Source organism: Vidua chalybeata, chromosome 3 (genome assembly GCF_026979565.1).
Source record: "Vidua chalybeata isolate OUT-0048 chromosome 3, bVidCha1 merged haplotype, whole genome shotgun sequence".
NCBI classification, from domain to species: Eukaryota; Metazoa; Chordata; class Aves; order Passeriformes; family Viduidae; genus Vidua; species Vidua chalybeata.
The window spans coordinates 32,104,188-32,116,305 of NC_071532.1; the positions used below are offsets into that span (position 1 = coordinate 32,104,188).

At 37.2% G+C, this 12,118-nt stretch overlaps 1 protein-coding gene across 4 annotated transcripts in view; it reads right to left on the minus strand.

Moving 5' to 3' along the window:
- CDC42BPA (CDC42 binding protein kinase alpha) overlaps nt 1-12,118 on the minus strand; it is a 180,984-nt gene that overhangs the window by 52,482 nt on the left and 116,384 nt on the right. For all 4 annotated transcript variants that reach the window (XM_053937395.1, XM_053937397.1, XM_053937394.1 and 1 more), the window contains 3 exons: nt 8,837-9,084; nt 3,908-4,013; nt 2,024-2,148 (listed from right to left, as the gene is read on the minus strand). In XM_053937395.1, the coding sequence (XP_053793370.1) occupies nt 2,024-2,148; nt 3,908-4,013; nt 8,837-9,084 (479 nt within the window). The remainder of the gene's footprint in view (nt 1-2,023; nt 2,149-3,907; nt 4,014-8,836; nt 9,085-12,118) is intronic.

Sequence of the window (12,118 nt, forward strand, 5' to 3'; positions counted from 1 at the left end):
TCCCCAGAGAAGGGCCTAGTGCTGAATTCTGAGAACAGCAGATGGACATAACCAGATTATCTGGGTAACACATGGAAAAATCTAAACATAACAAGGAAAAAATGTGACCTAAGATTAGGCCTCACACAGCTTAAGAAACTTTAACATAAGCAGAGAAAAGTATGGAGGGAAAATTGAGATGTGTTTAGTGATGAAAAACTGGAACCAATCCAGACTTTTAAAATTCCCTTAATGTTTGCCCTCAGTACTTCTATTTTTTCCTTTTCACATAATTCTTTAATTTTTAGTTCTGTACCATTTAGAAAACACTATGCTATCATAAGGGATCAGTAAAATGATGCTTGTCCTTCAGAAAGTTGTCTTGCATGTTCCTGATCTTTTTTCACTAAGTATCTTCAGAGATAGTAAAAAACTGAAGCCCAAACCCTTTTACTCCTTACAGTGACATCCCTAATAAAGAAAAATGCTTTATCATTTGCCTGAACCACATCAGTAATACATCTTAAAATATTAAACACTCTCATAAAGTAAAGGAGAAGGTACATTCTTAATGGCTGTTGGTACATTTTTACATTGTATTAAGTGGAACAATCCACAATTAATTCTGATTTGTCTTTTCCTATAATTGCCTAGTTACATGAGTGTTTTCACACGTAAATCTGAAAAGTTGTGTTTGATTACCTAGGTGCAATATGACAAATAAGCACTACCTTAAAGCAATAAGGAATGTGAAATTACAGACTTGTTTCACTTGTTACCTTGATTTTTTTTTCTGAATAAACATTTCTATTGGCCAGAAATTAAAAGTCATTTAAATAACCAATTACATTAAAAAAAAAAAAAAAAGTTGTGACTCAGGTTGTCCACTACTATCACGGTTATGAGTGACAAAATTTAAAAGGAACACACACAAAGTAGGCCCTTTAAATTTTTAAACTTCTGCTACAAATACAATACCTTGGGACAAACTGGACTTCATAGCACAGATCAGCATTACATACTTTTAATGCAACAAATATTGCTTAAAACACAGTGGAAACCCAGAGGATGGCCCTTATGCCTTGTTATATAGTCACATGGAACTATTGAAAAGCCAAACTTCTCTACATCTGGAGAACAAAATTGCACTAACTGGACAAAAATACCAAACTAGGCTTCTCCAAAACAATGTTTCCCATTTTTGCCTGGACACAACAAATTAGATTTTTTTCACTAACACGAGACAGGAAAAACAGAGGAAGGGAATCATTAATCAATAACAGAAAAACACTAGTACATTATGATGAAGTCTTCCTAGAAGTGGATGATCTGTAAAATAAAAAGTCTGAATGCAAACTGGTTTTGTAGATGTGAAACACTGCAATGGACCATTAAAGGTGAGGGAAGATAAACAGGCATGAAGAACTATAAAGATAGATTAAAAACTGAGAATACACTATCTTTTTCTCTTAATAGTTTCAACCTTTTTTTTCTTCTCTTTAATTTAATAGAATTGGACAGAAGACTCTAGAATGATAACATCATTATTTAGCAAAAGTACCATTACAAACATCACTTGACTGGATTTGTGGTATAGTCTCAAATACTCTCCTTGTAAAAAAATCACATAAAAGTGGCACTGTATTTGTTTCATTCTGCCACATGCCAAGCAGATGAAGGAAATTAATGCCGAGACACAAACACTCAGCCACTACTTTTCCCAGGCTTGTTCCCTCTTGGAGGTGTGAGCTCAGCACATGATTCCTTTCAGTATTCTTCCACAGCCACAAGCCACACCCAATGGCCATGATTCTTCTGCACTTTGAAAAGCTCTATTTGGTGAGACACTTTCACTCTTAAGGAGGAACACAATTTTCTGGATTTGTATACTATTAAAATCTCAGTCAAAACCCCAGCAGAATCCCAGACAGGCGTGAGGTTTCACCTCAGCACTTCCAAGTGCCTCGTGCAAAGACGAAAACTCAGCACCAGCCCCACCACACACTGAAGGGTTTCTGTAATGCCATGAAAGCAGAGCACTCACCACTGGATGATCTCAGTGATTTGGGCCTCCCAGTGAGCCACGGACTCCTTCTTATCAGCCAGGTCTCTCATCTCTTCCTCCAGCTGCCGATTATTCATACTCAGCCTCTCAAACATGGTGGTGAGCTGAAGGAGAATTTAAACAACTTGTTAAAGTATAAACTGCTGTGACTCCATCTCTGTGCAGACTCAAAACCACACCTTGCAGACTCTCCCACACCTTGCATCTTCTTTAGAAATTGGTACTGATCATCACAATAAACACCATGTAATGATAAAAGCCAGAATCTCTTCTTCTATAACCTTATATAAGAATCTCTCCTTGTATAACCTTAACTGTACTGAAAAGCCACTTTTAAGGACTTGAACAACACTTTTACTCTATCAATTTAATGAGTTTTCTGAGAATTAGTCTCCAAATACCTCTAAAACTCTTAGGTTTCTGCTTTGCACCATATAGGTGTGGAATGTTCTGTATAGAAAAATCTACACTAGAAGAGCAAAGCAAAGGCATAAAAATTGTTATGGCTCAGATAAGACTGTTGAACCTCTCCCTTGTTTAGTAACCATGGAGAGAGAGACTGAACAGATAGGCATGAGACAGTCCTGAGATTCTCCAGGTGTCTCACATTCCCTTGTTTTTCATGTGACTTACTTGCAGACAGGGAAATTGAAATTAAATGCACATCTCTACATACGTTATAGCTAACAATTAACCTCTCTCATTCAAATTGCTGCCATTCATACAGACACATTCTGCAAGACAAAAGTCACAGCTAACCCAAGCTGCTATTGGGAACTAAACCTTCATTATGTTAAGTAATTATTCAGAATGTCAAATTGGAATCAGAGACCAGATAGACTTTATAGGGAGGCCTGCTTAGAAGAATGAAATCTCAGGTGAAAGCTTCTTTTAGTACTGAAATATATTAACAATTCAAAATGATAAAAGAATGGCCAATTTAAAATCTATTTTGCTTTTTACTCCAAATATGAGTAAGTCCACACCCTTTTTATAATTTAAATGGGAGTATAATTTAAATATGCCTACTTATTATATGTCATTTGACAAGAAAAATACAAAGGTAATGGGGAAAGAGAGGGAGCAGAAAAACTATAAAAGTGACTAGGCTCTTTCTTAGTTTTCTTGGACTGAGCCTACCTACAGGCATATATGTCTGTCTTATACTGGTATGAAAATATACTGTAATTTGAGAACAGACATGCAAACATGCTTAACTTTGAAGAACATTGTACTTTCATCATATTTTTAGAAAATCTAATGCATTACAAAAGGAATAGACAAGTTCAGTAAGACTTGGATAATGCACAATGAACTTGAATAACCTGTCAAAATGAACAATAAAGAGACAATCCAAATGCACGAATCATAATTATTTCTTGCTCAATACACTTCAGTTATTATCATTTGTACTTTTTAAGTATCTCAAAGTAACACTTAATCTCAAAGGGTAGGAGGGGCCCTGGTATTTCAAACGATTGACATGCAAATATATTCTAAGTAATCACATCATTAACTATGTATTTTTATATTTGGGTCATACAGTGAAATAATCTTTTTTTGTTGGCTTACAGTGCTGCCTAGAATTAATTTTACCAAAATATAAGAACATCTAATTCCATTCCCACATATAAATACTCATATATGCATATATATATATATATATATATATGCATATGCCTTCTCAAGTTCAGATGCATATAGATATTCCATTCAAATCTACTATTAATCACCAATTTTTTGTGTAAAATCAATTTTTGCTTTCAGTTAAGAGTTAGTAATAACCAATGCAGCTCCATATTGTCCAATCTGCACATAACATACAATAGTTATAAATTCAGGGCTCAACTAATCAGCACTTACCTTATCAAGTTCATTCGTAAGTTTTTTATTTTCCTCTGTCAGCAGAATCTTTTCTCGTTCATACTTTTGTTTGAACTCTGTTTCAAATTCCTCTCTTTCACTTTGGCTAAGAAATAAAGTGAAGCAGAATTAGAAGAGTTTTCTGTTCTAACTCACCCCATTATTCATTTAAACACAAAGAGATCAATGCACACACATGTTGAAGGGAAGTACTACATTGATAATACCACAGGCTATTAAAATTAAGCAGTTTAATATACCACCATTTTAGGATTGCAACCCAGCCTGTTGAATTTTAGAGTTAGTACAGAATCCCTCAGTACAGAATTAACAGAGCTCCACCAAGCCAATGCTTATCAATCCACTTACACAAATTTTATTCTTCAGATGTATCCTTCAAACAATGAGCAGACCAAAGTATGTGTCGACATTGTAAAATGCTCAGGGCACATTCTCAGCTCACATGACCATTATTGTAACACACACATTTCTATAATTCCAAGTTTCCCACAAAATGACAGGAAAAAATGACCACACATGAAACCAGAGCACATAGAAGCTAAAGGAGAGCACTTGGGTCTGGGTCACTGATGAGAAAAGCATATATGGGCTAGTCTTTGGGCAATTCAGAACAGCCCAGAAGTCATATGTGAACTGTTAATTCAGGTATCATATACTCACTATGAGGAAAAAGGGGATGGATAACACACATTCCTAGTAGCACCAGATTCTACAGCAAGTTTGGACCATTCTTTCTGAGAAGGTCTCACAGTAGCTCTTTCCCCCAAACCATCCCTTCTCCCACGGATGTCATCCAGTAGAGAAGAACCCCTGGCTGAATCTGTTTAATATCAACTTTGATCTTGCACAATGAATGTGAGAACCTGAAAACAAACAAAGCTGCAGGCACTCTGTTTGCCAAAAAACCCATGGAATTTCCTTCAAGTGGTGCACAGCTAAGTTTTAGATGTGTAACTCCCACCTTGCATCTACTGTTTTCAGATGCACTAGCCTTGTATCTTGTATCACCTTTTTACCAGCTATTCAGGTCACTGGCACAAAGTTCATCAGTAGGTTGATAGAACTATACTATAAATGCCACAGATACAGAAAATATCCACTCAGCCAATACAACTGTCCAGTCTGAAAAGACTTGGAAAAGTGCTCAGTATTAAAGGTTAACTCTGTAAAATTGAAATCCAGGGGAAACCTTGTCTTGACCACTGCAATTTTTTTTCTAGATACTGATCAGAATTTTAAACAGTACAAACATAAATAACATTCTTGCTTTTTTTCCTGATATGCAAAACTACTACAGCTTTGCCTAATTGAGAGAACACTCTCCAAAGATGAGAAATATCAATGGATACAGTGAACTCAGTTAAGAGCAATGCTGCTTTGAATTTCCTACTCTTAATTTGAAATTCATTTAGTGATTCAACCACTCTTTGAAATCTAGTACAACATGTCAGACTTATGGTGAAATTCTACATTGCCAGGCGTCCTTTGAAACATAACACTTCATCCTAGTAAAGTTACATATAATCTCACTGTTTAAATGCCAAGTTTGAAATTCACCACCACTCCTTTTCTGTATCAACAGATTCCATGCATATGATGAGCAGTGTAGGGAAAAGACAGGAAGAGATTAAAGCATTGGCTGTCATAGGAATTAATAACAGCTCCTGCTCCTGTTTTCAAGGCGTAGATTCAAAGCTAATTTTGCAGACAGAAGACCAAACTAAATTTTAATTAATTTCTTTTACACAGCTTTCATGGGTTTGTTTAGGAATTTTTTTCAGTATTTGTCTTAAATTTATTCCTTTAAGGCTTTAGGGCTCAAAGCAGCCAGAAATGGCAGTGGATTAAGGACACTATGGATTAGTGAAAAAGCCCAACATGTTTGTAATTTTCTGTATTTTACATTCTTAATTCAGCTGGTGATTGTGATTACCCCAGTAAGTCAGATTGCTACAGTACAATACAGAAATGAAGATAAATTTGAAACAGAGGAGAATGTGGGTATAATCCATCACACCCAAACAGCAACTCAGCAAACAACAGAACTGTGACAGACTCCATAGGTGTACCTTGGACAGGCAGTAAGATCAAAATGATGCTTTTGCTTTGAAGCCTGGCATGCTCCTCTCCCTTCAAACTTCTCTCATCTAACATTTAGTTATGTGTCTCCTCTACAAGTTAAGAAAATATACACAACCTAGCTTTCTTTTTATCAGTAAAACTGCAGCAAACCACATGCAAGCAATGTGAAATACTGCTTTATGGTATCACTTTGTCACTCCAGCTCTTTATTGCATCTGAATGAAGTGGCCAAATATTTTATCTTACTGCTTTAAAACCAAAAAAAAAAATAGACCTGAAACAAACACCAGCCCGCAGGCTTCTTTATATCATACAATTTAAAACCAGCAAATGGTGTTCTATAAAGCTCTCTGCTTTATAAATCCATCATGAAATGACGGGCCTAATAGAAGTTTCTACAAATGTGATTTATTTGACACAGTTTCTTGCATCTTCTTCTGAAATACTTCTAATGACAATTCTAAGAAATGGAATTTAGTGCTACACAGATCACTGGCCTGATACTGTGCTCCTCTGCTTCCAAGTTCAATAGCATGCAGTTTATGAGACTTCAGAAAAATGCAATCATTTTGTACAGGAAGGTAATCTTCCTTGAAGACTTATGCTTTAGAAAAAGCAAAAGTTAGAAAGCTTAAAATTGAAGGAAACAAAGAAAAATATCTATTTTAAAAAAGCGAAACAGAAACCACCAACATGCAAGTGACACAAAAATCGATGTACAGATTTTGTCAAAGCTCTTACTGATCTTTGCTTAGAATAACCTATGTAATTCACTCATCTTACACAGTAATATAACCACATCCTCTTACCAAGATCTTTTTTAATATGCACTGAAAATTATTTTTAGACTACTAAAATATTTTTGCCAAACTGTATAAGCACATTTCAACTTCACATCCACCCCAAGCCTATTGTTGAAATAATTCCACTTATTTCAGCACAAAGCCTCCAGGTGCTTCCTTTTCAGTGCTTACATTCAACACTTCTCTACTGGAAGACTCACAAAAAGCTTTTCATGCCAGACTACAAAAGCTAAAACCAATATGGATAAGCAGAAACAGAAAATCTATGTTCTTTTAAGGAAAACTACCAAATATTGAGTAGCAACAGGAATTCCTGCATTCCTAACGTTTCAGCTTCCCTTCTAAATTGCAGAACTCAAACCATAGCATAACTTGAACAGTGGACTTCTGCCTTTCTGTGGAGTCCTAATGCTTGCATGAGATACTGCAGATTTGTTTAACAAAAGACAGATAAGATCAGGCCTTCCCCAAGCACTGATGATGTGCTTGGACACCTGACTGAACATGGTGCTCCAGCCCTTGCCACGGGGAGCCAAGCGTCAGATATCGGTTATGTGACACATTTCTGCTCACACTTTAAAACCTCCTCTTACACGAACACTTGAAACACATACAGAAACACAAACAGAAACACGTGGTTATGACAGCACCCACTGTAGATCTGTACCCAGTTCTTTTTTTATTTATAGAGAGAGACCAGACTGAAAGAGAGTTCATGAACTAGCTGGAATGGACATCTCATTAGAATGCCAGCAGCTGTACAACATCAGAATTGGGAAAGAAGGAGTTTTTTGTTTAGTCACTGCATGGAGGTATGATCCTTACAGTTTAACCTGCAGAAAGCAGTATTCATGATTCTTTATTTAATATCCCTCCTTCTGAAACACTGCTGCACTTAAAAGAGTGCCATACCACCACCTTTATATGCTACAAGTCAGAATAGCCTTTTGTGCATTTGTAACTCATTGGTCAGTGAGACCATAAAGTTGCGTCACAATGAAAACACGCTGTTGAGGCAAGTTTCACCGCTCCACCCAAGACATAGCAGCAAACTCCTGTGCTGTTAGTAGGTCCAGCCTATTGAATAGCTGCATGCTAGGAAGCAGCAGTTCATGCACTGCATTCTAAGCTGTATGATCTATGATCCCTGCTGCAATTACCAGACATACAGTGTTTCCACCTAAATTTTTTGGAAAAAAATTGTATTTAATTTACCACTTATATTTAAAGGTCTTGCTATAATTTGGCAAAGCTCTCAGCAGGGACTTCTCCATGGTTTCTCTCATCTGTCATCTTGCTACAGCAGCAAAAAAACTCATCTATATTAGTGTCTATGAAGCATTCCAAATTTTTTATGAATGAACATGAACATGTTCAATTTATAACTTATTCCCACTACTACACTATCCAACAGAAAAACTTGCTTTTATTGATGAATGCCTCAAGGAACAATCTCAAGGCCAGTTATAAGCTCCACCATGTGGGAGAGAAAAAAGCAGGTCTGACAAATTACCATGTCAGGAGAGATAAAGCAGCTTACGCCCACAGTAGTCTGCTGACTGATGTTAACACTGGATGGAACCCAGCATGGATTAGCCTCAGCTCACATTAAGTGACTGCTCCTGTGCTGGCAGAAATGTAAACAATACTTGATCTCTAACACATTAGTTTTGCATCAAAAGATGAAAATACCAAATACAAGAAAAATGTCAAAAAACTGTTTTCAAGTGCGACATAAGCTTCAGGGGTCAACTCACCCCGAGCTGCAAGTCTGTAACTCAAGTTACATACCTTGGAATGGTCAGCCAATAAAACAGTTCTGGTGCAAAATTAACTGTTTCAGTACAAGGATGTGGAGTTTTTTTGTTCTGTTCTGTTTTTAAAGGTGACTGGTTTTAACCCTAGTATCAACTCAGCCAAAATGCAACAGCCTGCATTACACTTAAGGAAGTGACAGTGTGTTTGGAACAATACTAGGAGACTTCAAAGGGTCAAGAAAAGGTAAATTTCATAGAATACTCACTTTTCTCTTCTGGTTTTCTCTAACTTGTCTTTCAAAACCATGATCTCCTTCTTGAGGGCAAGCTGCTGGCTCTCTGCATCCCGCAGTTCTTTCTTCAGACTTTTTATTTCATTAGCATGCATCATTTCACGTTTAGATAGCTCCTCTTCGTAGAAAACACTCTTCTTTTCCAGGTCCGCCTTTAATTTAGTGATCTCTTGCTGGTGTTCTATACTGCTTACCCCAGGTGAGCGACCAACCTGTTTTTGCTAAAATAAACAGCCCCAAATTAACACTCAAGAATGCTGAAAATGATGCTTAATAACAACTCAATATTCCAAAGTTGTTGTTTAGAAATTAATAGTAGTTGTTTAGAAATATCCCATTAGAGCCTTAAGTTAAACACATCTACCTCATTTTTTTTTTCAAAATTTGTTAAGAGCATAAATTGGAATGACACTCTATTATTTTGTTATTTAAGTGCAGTAATAGTTTTCAAGCAACTGAACATTTGATCATTAAATGCCTCTGGTCCTGTTCTGACTCCCTTTAAATGCAGTCAGAAAGTGACGACAGAATTAAAGACTTTGATGCTCCCACTCACACAGCTGACAGCAACAAGTTGAAGTGACTTTCAGAAATGCAGAATATGGACAAGGATATACAGTTAATATATTCTGAAGGACAAATAATTTCTGGAAAAGCCATACTAAGACAAGCAGAGCCGTAACTGAAGGCTAAAGTCTAGCTACAGAAACACTATATGAATTGTACCAGTCAGGAGGGAAAGCTAACCTATTTTACTTAAACTGACCATTTCTATCATAGTGGATTAATAGGAAAAACAAGCTTTAAACAAAAAGAGTAATTACTTCACTTTTCACAGTTTCATCGCTCTCTTAGTGAGGTCTTCTGGCATTTCAATAGTCTTTACACACTGCTTCAGGATACATACACATTTGCACCAAATGCTGCACTCACTAAACTCAATGTCCTGCCATAACATAGAGGAGGAGCAAGATCAGGTTCGAAATGAGATAGTGGCATGACATGCATGGAAATTACTTTTTAATGTCAACATATGGACAATTTGGTTTGGAATTTCTTCTGGTTTTTAAAATATGTAATTAAAGGTATTCTAAGGAAATGAAATTAATAAAAACAGTGTTTTGAGAAAGTGCAGGTGACTGGAAAACCTACTTCCTTATGGTGACTGTGTCATACCTTCCAGAGGATAGAAGGTATGACACAGACAGATAGATCCTCCTTCCAGAGGATAGAAGGTATGACACATTCTTAATTATACCTCCATTCTCAGCATGAGATGTTAAAAATTTCTTAGTCACTCTTACTTTGGCATGGCTTTGGGTAATTTTCTTTTTCTGATGTATGAACAGGCTTTAAGAGCTAAATGTCATTGTAGAACATTCTGATGAGCTGAATTTGTACCATGACAAATTCTGTGAGAAAGCTGGGCCTTGCTGTTTGTGTCAGCAAAAAACTGCAAAACCCCCTACATGTACGAGCCAGAGATGTGCTGCTACTGCACTGTTTTCTCTAACTCATCAAAACAACCATCTGGTTTAAACTAAGAGCAAAATCCTGCCCTTAGGATGCAGAATGATAAACTGGAGAAGGAAGATGCCATCCTAACAGGAGATGCTTTTTTTTTTTTTTTTTTTAAAGCAGCATAGGAATTTTCTTTCATGCACAGGCACTATGGAACTTGTTTGTTACTGCCCAACATCCTAAATTGTTCACACATACAGGGTAATGGAGCACAGCAAAAATTTAGGCTTTGCAACATCCTCTAGCAGGTACATAAAATGTTTTAGTGGAATTGCACATTTTTTACTACAATGAAAAATGAAAAGATACTGTTGCAACCATAAGAGATAGAGCAGTAGAGGAGAAAGCCCAATGGTATTCAACAATGGCTTAGAGAACTAGAGAGACATTGTAAACAGAGAATACATTTTTAATTTATGTTTTTAATAGATGTTTTCATACGTGCCTATTTGAAATGGACAAATGGTGCAACTGAGACATAATGCACCTCCTGGCACATTGACAGCTGCTGTTTAATGCACCCTCTTGGCTAACAGGGCACACTGCTGACTAATATTGAGTCTTATTTTACTGAAAATCTGAATACATGACATCCACAGGATCCCCTCTGCCCACACACACGACTGAGAAGTTTGCAGAGCCCCAGCAGGTCAGTGCTGCAGCACTTGGCTGGACAGAAGGCACACTGCCTTCTTCCCAACAGGCTCTGTCTGCTTCATCCATGAACTCTGACATTATCCTTTACCACAGCCTCTGCTCCCTCCCTGAGGAAGCTGCACCCAACCCTCTGCACCTCCCCAGATGATCTGAATGAGAGTTACAGTGGCACAGTGGGCTGCCTGTAATAAGCAGGGGTAACAAGGGGGTTCACATCTTGGCCAGGAGCTCTCTTCTCATTTAAGTTCTGAAGAACTCCCTCAGGTGACTTCATGTCTGACTCACGTGCCAGCTCTCCTGCTCCCTGCAATCATCCCAGGCACACCCAGCTCTTCTGCCCAGCCTGCTGCAAAGAATGCACTGTGGGGGCAATCTCCCCTTCTTCAGCAGTGGAGTCTGACACACCGAAGACTTATGGAGCATTTTATGCCACAGCTCTATTAGCTCAGAGATTGCCTTTTCCATCCCCTAGCAGACCCATGAGTTTCCTGAGGTTTTCTGCTTTGGATTTAGAGAACTCTCCACAATCACTCTGAGCATCCTCTGCAAAATGCTTCCTAAATTTTCTTTATTTAGCTTTCAACATCCTGTTTACACTTAACCTTCCATCATTTATGGTCTCTTCTATTCTCCTCATTTGGAGAAACCTTCCTTTCTTCTTTAAATACTTACTTTTGTGTAGGAGAGCTCCCTAAATTTAACTAACGAGCCATGCAGAGCTTTTACTGAATGGACAGTGTAGTATCACAACAACCACTCGTGATCCAAAGTGTGCTTATTGAATTGTAAACTATTAGAAGAAAGCTAAAATTCCCTTTTCCTCCTCTGACAAACTTGCCCTGCTGTTATAAATCAGTGTATCATTTATTCTCAACAGATCCCCGATAAATTCTTCTTGCCTCTTAAACTGTTATACAAACTCTTTGCTGATGGGGAAGATTCATGGAACTAGAAGAAATACATGTTAATTTTCAGATAACAATCTGAATTCACAGCAGTAGAAACTTCATTGATCCAAACTTCATATTGAATGAACTTCCTTATTTTCTTTTAGCAAAGGAAGGCCAAATAGAAGAA